Below are 14,704 nucleotides of genomic sequence, written 5' to 3'. Positions count from 1 at the left end.
CCAGGTCTACCATCTCATGGCAGTTGTAATGGAGCTCATAAAGAGTCTTAGCCAACATTACGATGGAAAGAGCAGAGCTGCTTTGCTACGTGGCTTTAGATTGGCTCGTACTAGGACTGGCTGGATTGTGACTAGTAAGACTCCCGCATGTCCACCATTCATCAACTCAGTGACAGCAGACTGCCGCCACAGCCAAATAGAAGCAGCCCTCCTCCCTTGTTCAGGGCTCAGAGGTCGGGTTGCACTCGCAAAAGCATGCTAATGATTTAGCAACCTCGGTGTAGCACTATAATAAAACCTTTTGTGTATTGTTTAAATTTGTGGCTTCTCTTTGATTTATGACTGTCCTCTTTCTGCCATCAGACTACCTTGTGCCACTCCTCAGCTCCATCTTCATCGTCATCTGGGTGCTCGTGCTCGTCAGCATTTTGCTGTGGTGCATGCGCCGGCGGCGGAAACAGAGTAACCACAATGGGACGACAGCCGCCGGCTCCGAGGACAACACGACCAACAACGTGCGGGAGCAGCTGAACCAGATCAAGAACCCTATAGAGAAGCACGTGGGCCTCACTGTGGCCATCAAAGACTACGAAAACAAGAACTCCATCATTGCCAAAATAAGGACAAATCATCCCGAGGGGGATGAGGACGACAAGGAGAGGCACTTACAGAAGGGCCGCTTTGCCAAACAGCCAGCATACACACTGGTGGAGAGGGACGAGAAGACGCCCATCTCCAATCCCAACTCCACGTCCAAAAATCCTAATTGGACTAATAAACAGGACAACAGAGACTTGGAGACAGCAAACAGCATAAACAGGATGGACTACATTGTATAGCAGACAGCTGTGTTGCCGTGCAACCAAGCCTTACGCCTTCACACCCCGGTGGTGGGTGAAACGGGGGAGCTTTGGCATGTGTAGTTAGTAAACTGTCATGTCAGTCGTGACCCCACAGTATTTTCAGATATTCCCCGTGTTAATTTAAGTTTTGACAAGCTGGCTTACACTGGCAGTGACAGTTGCTTTGGTTGGCTGGAAACACAAGGCACTGGTATACATTTCACTGTAGGACTAGTTGCAAAAGTGTCCTCCTCTGCATTTCATTTCCCTTTTTTTTTCAATTTTTTTTTTTTTAGTGGACACATGGAAGGGGCTCCTGGTGTAATTGTTGTACAATGACTAAAAACTACCCGACGTGTTCAACACTAGAGCTAATTACTTTTAGTATGTGTTTGAATTCTTTCTAGTTCCGTTTGGAGAAAGTGCCTTTTCAGCTTTAGACTTAAGCAACTGTCAAATGAGAAAAAAAGATCAACTTTATTATTTATTTTTATTTTGGGGAGGGGGAGGGAAGGGTTCAATGTCAGCAGTTGCTGCCAATATGAAGAATTTATGTGTCGATTTAGAACATGTAGATATGTACATTTTTTTATTAATCATTGTATATATTTGATTTATTAACTTAATAATCAAGAGCCTTAAGATATCATTCCTTTTTATTTATATGTTCTGTCTAGTTTGAAGGTTTTGATAGCTGTGGAAGCCTACCATTTCTTTCAATGACTTAATTTTTTTTTTCAACGCATTCTATAAAAGCCAAATTTCAAAGAAGACAAAGGATGGGCACTTTTTCGCCTAAAAGAAATACTTTCTCTTTTGTTTTTCCACACATTTTGACATTTCATTACTTGTTGCCAGGACCTTGATTGAAGGCAAGTGAGGTTAGGACAACAAAAGATGACGGCTGCTGCTGCAAGGGATGGACATGGTGGCAGACATATTGCTTGCCACTAATGGTTTAATACTTAAGGGAACAAAAATCCTTCAGCAGCTTCAGTTTAACCCATTGACACATTTCAAAGGCTGTCAAAATCCACCAACTCGCAAGGCAAGTCACATCGACATGACACGCCAGAATTCCCATCTGCTTTAGTCAGCGTAATATCATAAGCTAGACCATGAGTACTTGAACAGTAGGGGGGCGATGGGAACACTGTAGAATCAGATGAAATACACTGCCTTGCTCGGCAAGAATCTGCTTTGTTTCTGTGCACATTTGTTTCTTTTTAAAAATGAGGCTCTTAAAGACAAACATGTTTTATCTCATTTGTTAACCCTTTGAGATCATGGCAACATTTTGTCCTATTTTTGACTTTTGTGTTATGAACTTGAGAATTATGTGTTGATCTGGCAATATATTTTTGAAAGTCATATTTATTAAATATTTTGTATGAAAAGAGAATTAAAGTTGTCTTTGTTCTGGAGAGCGAGTGAAGAGTCTGTCTGTGATGCATCAAGCCAAACATGTTGGAGCATATGAAAGGTTTCTCATGCAGCCTGGCGTGGGAACTGCCGCTGGAGAGACATCATAGACTTGAGCAAGGTCTCCATCCAAATGTGTTTACAGCTAATTACGTTGTAGCGAGCCGTTCCCGTATTAAGTCAATCCCGGAGACAAAAATACCCTGCTCCTCATGATCCTCACACAATGTTGCTCTTGTGGGTCTGGTTTAAGCAGCAGGCTTAACTAAAACCTTTCAAACTAGACCTGAGAAGTTGTTGAGTTGAACAGATTTTAAGACTTACTCCTCTGCAGAATCTGTTTAAAAGGATTAAAGCCAAGACAAGAGCTTATCAACACCTCTTGGGAATTACCTCAAACATATAAGTACTTTTAACAGTTGGGTCACTAATCCAGCATACTGTCTCCGTCTTCTGTTCGTCATCTCAGGTTACACCCTCCGATACTGACAGAGAGTGGGAACAGAGAAGCACTGGTTTATTACCATCACTGTTGCTGGACGGACTTGAAATGTAAAATTGCCACGAACATCAAGCCAGTTGTGACTGTGTCTGAGCACAACAATGTGCAGAGATCTACATGTTATTTCATGTTGGCTGCTTCACAAAAATGATCAGCCTATTTGCATGTTTCCATAAAGATTCAGAGATTTTTTTCCCCCGGGGGAAAAACATATTTTATTTATATCATAAAAACATATTTCCAGTAAAATAAAATCAGTAAGTAACGTTGAACATCTTGGGCTTAACATGGGGGTATGAGTCTTGGCCCCGAGTTGCCCCATGTTCTCTCTGGTCCAGGGCCAATATGGTGATATGAACAGCCCTGCTGAGTGTAGGGGCGACGACAGCAGCCACATTTTAACCTGTGATACTGTAGACGTCCTGCTATTCCCCAAGTAAAACCACTAATAGTTCAATACTGCTCATACACCCACACATTTGGTTCAAGTTCAAGATAAAAGCTGCATAAAACCCTCAAATTTACAGATACATTTCAGGTATTGAGCAAACTGTATATGAATGAAATCTAACTACATTTGTGCATTTTTGAGAATGGGGTGATGAAATAAATTTGGAAACAGCAATCAATCACAGCAGAGCTTCAGCGGGGAAACTGGACAGTTTTCAGACACGTAGGAGCCAGTGTTTCAGACTCAGAGCCATGACGTACTGCATGGCTCCTGCCTGTCTGAAATCCCCAATCTTTAACACAAAACCAAATCTAAACTCCAATTAAAGGTTTTTGACTTTCATTTGCGAGCCTCTCTTGACCACCACTACTTATGGGTGGAGGCAAACGTCTGTTTCAAGTATTTGACAAAACGCTCGTGTATCAATTGCTATAAAATGTTCAGCATTTCATCTGTGTGGGTGTGCAGCACATGTGAAAAGAATGGAGATTGTAATAAAACGTGACACGTGTACAAATGCATGTCATCTGAGGAGACTGCATGGGGTAAACATGTAGGCTGACACAATATCATCTCTATCTCCGTGGCGTCAAGCATCTTTACTGTAGCTTGTCTCTCCCCCCCTCAGGACCTCTTCAGTCGTCGTAATCTAGAGGTTCTGGGCACATTTTCACTCCCCTCCTCTGTGAGTGTGGATCTGGAACTAATAGAGGAGCCTGAGGATGCAGGCTTGACAGATAGGCCCCTCAGACTTGCGGCCAGCCTGTTTTGGTTTGTCTGTGCCGTGTTATTGCTTGTGAGGGGGAGCCTCTGGGCCCGTTTCCCTAGAGTAAGCAGCTCTACTTCCAGTGTGGTTTTCTTGCACTCGGAGACTGGGAAAGCCTTGGACTCTGCCTTGGCTTCGGCTGGAGGAAGGGGCGGCAGAGGAAGAGGGTCATGCTTGGATGTTTGTGTGGAGCTCATGGTGGCTTGAGTTTGCATTGTGGCTGGAGGTCTTCCAAGGCACGTCCTCTTGGCCCTCTGTGGGTGAGGGTCTTCCCCTACATCGCTCGGCTTGCACCTCTTGCTGGTCTCCTGACTGATTTCATGTTGGCAGAAAACTGCTGAGGCCCCATTTGGGTCGACGCTGTCTGGAGGACTTCTCTCAGCCTGCTGCTCCGGGGTCAGGCCCTGCTTTCGAGTAGTCACAATTGAAGCTTCATTTAAGGCTCTGGGGAAAGGCACCTTGTGGTCTGCTTCTGGGAGGGCCTGCTGTCCAGAGCTAGACTCGGTCTCTTTTAACTCTCCAGCTCCAAGTTCCCCTGTTTGCTTTTTGGGACAGGCTCTCTGGTCAATCTGCTGTTCCCCCGTACTGGAGCCACATCGCTCTCGCTGGACACTAGCTTGTTTGGCTCTGAAAAAGTGAGCAGGATAAGAGGAAATGAACAGATACTCGAGTGTCCTTTCTTACTGGCTGGGTTGGAAAGTTCTACATTAGATCATACTCACAGCTTTTGAAGCACAGTCTTCTTTGTTTTTGTGGGGCTGTTTAAAGGCTCTTGGGTTTCTCCCACTCTGGAAAAATATTCCGATCTGCTTTGTTCGCTCAGCTCAGTCTAGAGAGGACAAACAGAATCGGTGTAAACAAAAAATATTATTCCTGGCATCCCCTGGAAAGGTTTGGCTTCAGAGCAGACTGCTGTCATCATCTGGCATTGTCGGAAATTAAAAAAACATTCACTGGTCTGCTGTGAAAATGATAATATAATGAATGCAATTAAAAGACTGATTCAATGTGACATATAAAAAGTTCACATACATTTATCATCTGATTCTCCTGAAAGTGTTGTCTCCTAACTATTTGAACTATGACACAGTACAAGAGGAATGTGTTCTATAATGCCTTTGGAGACGCTTAGTAACACCCCAGCTGGCACAAAGAATTAGTCCCCAACTTAATGCTGTCAAAAGCAACCACCTCAAAGGCTTCAGAAAATAATCACCGGCTTGTCATAGTGTGACGTGTTCTTTCAAAGTCTCTGTTGTCTGAGGCTTGGACTGACGCTTGCAGCTTGAGGGAGAATTACAAAACGGTGAAAGCACGTTGACAAGTTAAAACAGCGATTAAAGAGGCATCATTAATAATATGATGAAGCAAGGCAGAGGAAAAATGCAACGGCATGAGAATGGAAAAATGCAAAAATGGGGTAAAGAGCACTCAGAGAAAGGAAGGTAAAATAAAAACAAGCAAGTGGAAGTAGACCGCAGGAGCACTTTCACTGGTTTAAATGCAGACAAGCTCTCTTCACTCTTGATGACTATTTTTGCAACAGTATGGTTTCATGTATGAATGTCAAACCTTTTCTCCATATGCCACTAGACACCAGATCTTCTGTAAAGCTCACATTCGTAGTTGTTCATCTAAAACGTCTAACTATGGGTGGAAAGTTCAATATACCCACTTACTAAGGCAACCCTCTGAGGCAGAACAAGGAACGGGCCAAAGATTGGATCTCACCAACATGTGCCCTCAACAGGCCACTAATGAAGGTTAATCACAGGTCTCTTCCTTGGCTGACCTCGAACAGACTCTGGATTTATGAGAGAACAAGAGACGCCGGTGGTAAATTGAGCAGAACTTAAAGGTTGAGAGCCTGTCAATTTATCGTAAATTAATTTCATCTAAAAATGTTGGTGGTCGCTCCGGTTTAGAGATTGAGTTGAAGTATAGGTTTTTAAGAAGAATAAGCAGCATACAGGTGAAGAGCGTCATGATTTGAGTGATTTGCTGTAAACTTGGCCGGTTTACGCTTCTGCCTTGAATCTACGCTGCAGGTACGGTATAGCAAAGTAGAATTTCTGGCTGCTCTTTTTCCCGGCCATATTCAGATTGAGTGCAACACAAGGAACATGTAACGAATTGAGGAGACTGAAATGGCAGCACATTCATGTACATGGAAGAACTTAAGGGGAGTTTTGAGAAAGACTTGCTACAAGAGGCAGGTACCAAGGTGTTTCCTGGCTAGCATCACATGTACAGCACTGAGACACAGGCAAATAATTCAAAACATACATCTTTATCGTGATATGAGAATATATATCGTCTTTATCGCTATATGACATAAGTGTTGTCCTGGTTTTAAAGGCTGCTTCCAGTAAAGTGATGCTCTGTATATCCACTTTACTGATAATCGAAACCAAAAGTCGTCCCTACAATTTTGTTGCAATATCAGTATTGTAGTGGAGCCTATTTGGTCACAATATTATGATATATATTGATATAAATTATGATATTTAATTTTGTTGCACAGTCCCAACATTTATGAGGTGCTTCTTTGTATCATAAACTTCTATATTGCAAGTGTTATGACTGGCTAGCAAAGTAGCAATACTGTCAAGCTGTAAACACAGTGTAGTGATTAGTGCAAGCTTCTGTAAAACAAAAATGTCACATGTAAAAGACTGTAATTGTATCTGACAAGTCTATGGTGATATTAGCAGCTCTATGAGGATATACTGAAGCTTAGCAGTGCTTTGAGGACAAATTAAAAGTTTAACCTGATGATGGCCCTAGATGAAAAGTTGAAAAGGGGGTTGTAAAAGTTATTACAACCCATCCCGAGGCAGACATGAATGTGTGTACAAAGTTTCACGGCAATCCATCAAATAGTTGTTAATAGTCCACCACAATCATTAGGGTTCATCCTCTGGCTACCATGAATGTCTGCACAAAATTTCATGGCAATCCATCCAATCGATAGATATTTCAGCTTGGACCAAATTGGTGGATTGACTGATTGACTGACAGACCAATGTTCCCATCTAAAACCAATCCATAGACTACTGCAGCGGGAAAACACAACAAGTCGGAAGTTAAAGCTTGGAAAATTCGAGGCTGTGACCACCATGTTTTTCTAATATCAGCCATTTTTCAGATCATTACAATTCCATAAACTGGTTGGTAAAAATGTTCAATGTGCACACTCAGACGGGGAAAGCCAATGTGGTAAGCTCTGGCATCCGGCAGTTGCTGTGAACACGGAGAAAAAATAATTAATGTATTCTTCCACATGTCACGATACCAGTGACAACATATGACCAGACACACGAGGGGGAAGAAGTAATTGTCCCAAGCTGCAAGGGCAAGCTGGGGCATTGTGGCTTTGCACTGGGTGTTGAGACCTAGCAACTGCACTCTGGTCTGTGGTGTGGTGGACGGAATAAAGAGGCCAGACGGAGGGAGGGGAGTGAATACGGAGGCTGGGCAACGGGGGAGAGAGGCGGAGACGACCAGAAACAAGGGACAAGATACTACAGAATGGATAAGAGAAAGAGAGAGCGTTTAGAGGGGAGAACAACAAAAGAAGAGGCACCCCCCAGAGTAATATCGCCTGACCTCAACAGTCTCTCCAGCGTGCCCACAAACGCAAGAATCCTCACACAGGAAGTTCTCCACAGGCTGCCCTTTGTTTAGAGATGGAGTCATGCTAGAGTGTGGGCAGAGGCTCAGAGTCTTTACGCTCTCTCATATCCACAGCTTGGATTTAGGACAACGAAGCACATGCAAACTTGCATTTGCCTACGCACCCACACACCCACCCCAACAACAACAATTCTGAGAAAGATGTGGGTGCCGTCATTTGCATTGTAATGCCTTGATATGTATTTTCAACTGTTTAATATGAATAAATGCTGTTTGAAAAATGAACTTGAAAGAAAAATCAACATGAAGTTCTCTGGGAAAGTTTGGTGCCTTTCTGTTCCTGTCGGCACGACTTCAAAAGAGCGCGAGAGTGAAAGAACAGATTGATGGAGAGGAAGGAGCATGAAGAGAGGAAGAGGTTGGATATACATAGCAAGCAGAAGCAGAGAGATGGATAGAAAGTCAGACAGAGAGAGATAGCGCATGAATTATTATCACCAGGGGTCCGGGGGTGGGACGTTCTGTATATAGCAACCAAAGAAGAAAGAAGACAGAGAGAGAGAAAGAGAAGTGGTGCAGGAGAAACGTTAGAGTTACCACAAGCTATGTGGATAAAACAGTAAGTATTGTGTGGGAACCAAGGTGGCCTAATCTTCTATGGAATGATGCCATCTCCCAATAGCTGTAGAGCGTCCCATGAGGCAGGAGGGAGGGACAGTGGTAAATAAGAACCTCAACTCGTCGCCGCCACCACCTCCTCTCCCTCGACAACCATGGATTTAACCCCCCCGCCGCCAGCCAGTCTGTTCGCCCCCACACAAAGCTGCAAAACACTTCTCGTGATGCAACATGTAAAGTACACCAACAGTGCCCTCCCCGGCCCCGGAGCCTCCAAAACAACACGGCTCCACCACGGGAGCTGCAACAAGACAGCACATCTGGATGTCAGATTATAGAGAGATAAGCCTGGCAAAAGGGCAAGGAGAGCAGAGAGAATGAATCATTTGGTTTAAAGGGATACCAGTACTCAAAGATTCTCAAAGCTTGCCCCTGGTCTGGATGACTCCTGGAAACAACTTCAAAAAGATAACCAGCTACAGGCTCCATAAAATACAGGGAATGAACAGTTTCTCCACTAACATCTCTGATAAGGTAGAAACGCAGATAGTAAGATTATGCTTGTTATCTTATAATGCAGCTGCACTTGAAAGTAATGCACTGATACGGCAAAAGAGTCTGCGAGTGGTCCAAAAATACCCCACTCTTGTTTAGGATGGCAAAACTTCTCATGGTATCTTGGTACAATGGACGTTCACTCATTCATCTGTACAATGCAATTTTGCTGTATAAAAACAGCTTTTCAGGAACCAAGAACAACAGGCTTTGTTTCAGCTTGATGACCATGCAGTTTTTAGTTTATCCAATGGGTTTTGCAAGGTTTTGGAAGGCCAAAGGGGTCAGAGCCTGTTCTCAGCCATCATGGCGGCACTGCAAATCTTAGCTGAAGTTGAAACATGAGAATTTCCAGCAAAAAAAACCCCAAAGATGACAAGTCAGAAAACAGGCCAGCATGGAAAGCTCCAATCAACCATCAACTCATATTTGCTTGTGATCTGCAGCAGTGGGAGCCAGATTGTTTGTTCTTGGGTTACTCTGTCTTTGTACTTACCTAACACACAAAAAAAACAGTGAGATGCCGTCGCATAAAGCCAGTCATTTACTCATCTGTCACAATGTAATGATTCATACCACTTGAAATGCTTGAATCCCTAAAACTATTTGCGTTATAAAAACGGAATTATCTTTCCACTGGAAAGCCTTTGAAGAGCTTTGTGATGGCACATCTAAGTATACAAAATCCTTGAACTGGCACCAAGAAACAACAATAGTACTTCACTGTCAGGGCAGACATACCTCCTGCAGAGATGTTCGTGAAGCTAGTCCACAAATTGCACCCCGCCTCCTCCCACCCTCCACCCACCCTGCTCCCACAGAGGAAACATGCCCTGTTTGTCTAAGCTCACCACATCTTCCCTGCAACAAAGTCAACAAACATGCATGGGCACATACTTGTCTAAAATAGAGGACAGTTCTTATCCCCGAACAATGACAAGGGTTTTTGGATACACCCATGTGTAAGGATTAAGACAAGCTGTTAACTGTTTGGACTCACTATGTGCAAATCAAAGAAAGCAGCTTTATACGGGATGGACTGATGGGACACGATCATTTACTGTAAAAGATCGTATCTATGTGTTTGTCCTTCGTAGAGAGGAGATCAGCAGACACTGGATGCTTGGGAAAGCACTGCTGCTAGCTGTTGCGAGCTGTGAAGAACAGAGGCGCGCTGAGGTCATGAGTAAACACACAGGCTCGTCCAGAGCTCAGAAGAGGGGGGGACTGGAAACACATCTGCTCTGCCTTTGATCCAAACGTCTGCGGCCCAGCACGCCACTCACCTCAGCTGCCCACTCTGTGCCTGACTAGAAAACAACGGCCACAATCCTAAACACACGCTCTTCCTTCCCATGCTGCCCTCTTCACTGTTGGTGCTGACTCACAATAGGAGCAAATTTTTATGACAGACTTGAAGCTTCAAATGTCAAGGGAAAAAAAATAACATTGTCTAAAGAGATGCCTTTGGTTTGCTTCACACGGTCTCGTGCAAACAAAGCCGTTTCAATGGCCCTACCCCTGCAGCAACAGACAGTTCTACATCTGTAGGTGTGAACACATCAAGGGCATCAGGTATGAGGTGTATACATTCTTGTCTCTTGATAGACCTTAATCAGACAGTTGATGTCGCCCCCTCACCTTGCGAGGCAGCTTGATTCTCAAGATCACTTCATCATGTGATCTCTCAAATCCATCTTGCAAGGCTTCAAGCTTTGTGGCTTAAAGTACAGTGGTTCAACCAATCAGTGTGAGACTACTGGTAGCTATAAGTTGTGACAACAACTGAGAAAACAACAATGCTGGCTATTACACAGTGTCAAAATAAAGCACTCACCCCATCAGATGTTTTCCTCTTTTATTGCTTTTATAAATGGATAAAAGCAATAAAAGGTCATGGTCAATATAATTTGGCTTTTTTGACAAGAATTTACAAAAAATAACAAAACAACAACTTTAATGTCAAAGTGAACACAGATTTCTACAAAGAAATGTGAATTAATTAAAAATATACAATGTAAAATAAGTGTTCCCCCCATTAAGGTGAATACATAATGAGGGTGAATAAAGTTAACCAAAGTTTCAAAGGACGACGTCCCAGATGGTTCTGTGCAACAAACCAGATCAGGTTAGTTGGCCCCAACTCCACACAACTCCAACAACTCCAGCCATGACAGTCTTGACTTTAAAGGTACAAGCTAGCTCAAACCAAGGCACTAGTGGTTAAAAAGTACCCGAAAGCCTCTGCTCTATTAGTTTCCAACAATTAAATTTAGGGGTTGAATCCTACAATTTCTGAAAGTTTTGGAAAACGGAAAATCAAGCTGACTTAATGCAGCCATTGGCCGGTTTAAGGAGGGAAGAAAGTAAACAGGGTTTTCATTTTCTCTTAACCTCGTTTTTTTCATTGTTTAGACAACTTTTTTTTCTTTCACTTCAGTGTGTGCAATCAAATGTACCATCATGAATGCATCCAATTTAACAATAAGCACAGCAGGCTTTTAACCCCAACACTTCTAGAGTGGTTGGACAGCATATTATACAGATGTGTTTGTTTTGGAGCACACTGCCGCCTTAAAAATACAGTTAATTTGCAACCAGCTTGAAGATGTAGCTAACCATTACACCAACATTAACTAATTTTTACAAACATGTTAAGATAACTTTACACTACAAGATTTTAGCCCTGATGTTCCAGATCAGAGTCAGACTGGCACACGCTCCCATGAGTGACGATCGGTATGTGTGAACTGTTTAATGACGCGATGCAGGAGCTTGGGGAAAGCTCGCACACGTGTTGCCGACATCTGCTGGATATCTAGTAGGCTTAGTACCTGGTTGACTCGCAGATTGGGTTGAGGAGCCAGGAGCGGGCTACTGCCATTATGAATCCAGAGATCTTGTTGTATGGAGCAAGCAGAATTATAGCTTATAGTTTCTGTCACAATATATATAGACACAAGCGTTCAGTTTTTGTACCTGTCTCGTCCTTGCTAAACCACAATATGAGCAAGCAGTTTCAGGCAGTTTGAAAGTTGTGTATTTCAGCCGAGGCATTAGAGAGTTAGCAAGGCCATTATTCACTTTTAGCACAGTTGTTTCCTCAACCAACCCCTGAGGGAAATATCAGGCTATTTGCTGCTAGATGCTCCAGTATGTTCCTGAGCTAATCACAAAATTTGTCTGTCTGCTGTTTGGTGCTAGGCAGGTAGCATTCAGTGGGTATGTCAGAGCTGGAAATGGTGCTGATGAGCGCTGTGAGACTGAACCAAAACAGTAAAAGTGCATCTGTAAAACCAAAGCGTTGGGGGATAATTCTCATTGCCACATTAGACATATTCATTTGATCCATTGAGGACTGAAAATGATAATCGTAACAGATTAATTTTTTTAGTAATGACAGTTTTACCGTACCGTACCGTTCCAAAGTACCAAAAATCAAAAATTATTGGTATCCTTGATCCTTCTACACTACTGGAAATGACTAAATCTCACCATCTCCTTGTCTAACTGAACCACAGCTGAAAATATGACTAATAAGGGTGCATGGGATACAGGAGTAATTCAGCGTTCTCAGTGTGGGAGAGAGACGTTGGCTTTCACAGGACAAAAGGCCAACCATGATGTCACCTTAGTTCCCTCACAACATAACCCCCTGACCTTTTGAGAAGTGCTAATTTGATGAGTCCACATTTCCACTGCGGTTAAGGATTTTTGTTCAACAAGTCACACAAACTGAATCCTAACAACAAACCCAAAACCTCTCTAAATACAGGGTAACTTGGATTTTTTTGGGACAAGCAGGCTCGTGCTGTCAAGAGTTGTGGGATAAAAGACCCCTTCTTAAAACATATGAGCAACATTGACACAGAAGCCCATTATGTTTTGACAGCAACATTATTATGCTTTACATCAGTTGTGACTCACAGCATAAACTTTTTTTCATTAAAATTTTCGACTTTGGCAACATTCTCTTGGAAAACGCTCCCTTTCCGACAAATTAGATCGGAGTGAGGGACGTAAACAAATAACTGTTTTTGTCATGTGAAAAACTTTAGCCTTGCTGTCTGGTATCTTTCCCTTACAAACCACGCTCGAGGTTGGGCTAGTGAGCGCTCCACCACAAGACTCCCACCCTCCAATTCCCTCCACTTGTACTGTATGAGCCCAGAGAACCACATCCTGAGGAGAGGAACGCAATCGACAGCAATGCCTCCTTGAACTGGAAAATTGGTTACACAATCTGAACTTTTCACTGACGACTGTGTTGCTCCACTAAAAATATTACAATCACTGCTTTCATTGGAAGCCAAACTGTGGAGAGTGCAGAGCCGTTTCAAAGGGAAACAATAGCAAAAACCCCGTCGAAAAACAGCAGGCCGCTGATCATGGGATGTGATGGGAGAGATGTCTGTCCTTGATGTGAGTGCCAAGGTGAGAGGCTCCACCGCCATTTCCCAGAATACTCTGGGGAGGTTGGGATCAAATGAGCAGTGACCAAAGGATAGCTGTGTGTAATATGAATGGACGAAAAGGATCTACAGTAGTAGGTCTTATGACATGGGCAAGAGTAGAACATAAATGTACACAGCATGGACTCCTGCGGGGAAATACCCACTGAATACAACTTTATCTGAGTCCAATCGATGAAGGCACATGACATGCCACAACATTCTGCTTTTTGTTGCTGCCACATTTTTCAAAAACAGATCTTGAGTGTTTGAAAATTCAAGTTTTCAAGTATCCAGACTTTCTCAAAAGCTAAAACACACAAAATTAGTTTTGGCTATATTTTTGACTACCCATTAATGTTGAGGTTTACAACAATCCCATGTTTAAGTTTGATAAAAAGAACCCACAGCTGGGGTGAATTGGCAGAATGTCGGCGCAGGAACAAATCAAAGAAGGGGTGACTCTGCAGCTTTGGACCCCGGAGACCCACCCGCCTCCCCGTCCCTCACGTAAACAGGATTGGCATATATAAAGTGAGAGCACAATTTGGCAACACATCCCTATAATAACACACAGACCCGTGCTGGACTTTTTGCCAGGCGACTGGAAGAGGAAATAGAGGAGTATAAACAGCACTCACCGCGGCCAGGCTCGGGTTTCCATGGTGTGCTGAGGCGTCCTCTGGACAGCTCACACACACAACATAGCGTTCAGGAAACACACGCAAATCTGAAGGGAAGGCAGAGGAACAACACAGACCATGCTGCTAGTTAATAACGTGGGCTCACCTCTAATTGTGAGTCGAAGTCGGACAGAGGGAATTGTGGTGAAGGTTTGACTTTACATCTAAAAACACCAAGTATTTACTATCCCTCAGACCAGGGAGAAAATGGAAGTTTACAGATAATTGCTGAGCTTTATGAGCCGCGTAAGCAGCATGAAATATTATAAAATTTTATGTTAACAATGGCTCCTGGGAGCGATCAGACTGTTTCATCGGCTTCAAAGGCAAAGATCATTTACAAAAACAACATTATTACATGCAATATATCATGATAATAAATCCAACTGCACTCAACACATCAACTGGGCAGCCAAGCTGGCGAATATCTGACCTGTGGCCTGTTATATACAGTAGCTTTATGCATGTACAGAACTTGCATAGCAATGGAAGTTCAAAATTTGCACCGTATTCCTCTTCTGTATCGTCATGAGTCTCGTGATACAGTAGCAAATATTGATGAAGTAGTAGCTGAACAGGGGCATTTGCAAACTGCATTCTTGTTCCACTTAGCCTACCACTTTCTGTTCCAAGGTTTAACAGAAGTGTTTAATGTAGTCCGTAAAAGCTCATATTCCTCCTCAGTGGTCATTTTTAAAAACATTGGTTTTGCTTCAGTTGTGTGGATTTGTGGTTTATAAACACAGCTAGTGGACACACTTTTGATAATCAGGAACAG

At 43.1% G+C, this 14,704-nt stretch overlaps 2 protein-coding genes across 6 annotated transcripts in view; one reads left to right on the top strand and one right to left on the bottom strand.

Moving 5' to 3' along the window:
- The window catches only part of jag1b (jagged canonical Notch ligand 1b), a 110,041-nt gene extending 107,775 nt beyond the window's left edge, over positions 1-2,266 (top strand). For both annotated transcript variants that reach the window (XM_084376128.1, XM_084376127.1), the window contains one exon: positions 364-2,266. In XM_084376128.1, coding sequence (XP_084232254.1) covers positions 364-839 — 476 coding nt within the window. In that variant the 3' untranslated portion in view covers positions 840-2,266. The remainder of the gene's footprint in view (positions 1-363) is intronic.
- A 694-nt stretch (positions 2,267-2,960) lies between these two features.
- Positions 2,961-14,704, bottom strand: part of slx4ip (SLX4 interacting protein) — a 35,594-nt gene continuing 23,850 nt past the window's right edge. For all 4 annotated transcript variants that reach the window (XM_084376135.1, XM_084376136.1, XM_084376137.1 and 1 more), the window contains exons 6-8: positions 13,885-13,973; positions 4,706-4,812; positions 2,961-4,610 (exon numbers count right to left, since the gene is read on the bottom strand). In XM_084376135.1, the coding sequence (XP_084232261.1) occupies positions 3,842-4,610; positions 4,706-4,812; positions 13,885-13,973 (965 nt within the window). In that variant the 3' untranslated portion in view covers positions 2,961-3,841. The remainder of the gene's footprint in view (positions 4,611-4,705; positions 4,813-13,884; positions 13,974-14,704) is intronic.

The sequence above is a fragment of the Pagrus pagrus genome (genome assembly GCF_965226575.1).
Source record: "Pagrus pagrus genome assembly, chromosome: 15".
NCBI lineage: Eukaryota > Metazoa > Chordata > Actinopteri > Spariformes > Sparidae > Pagrus > Pagrus pagrus.
The sequence above is the reverse complement of the archived record's forward strand: the minus strand, read 5'-3'. Positions and strand labels throughout refer to the sequence as shown.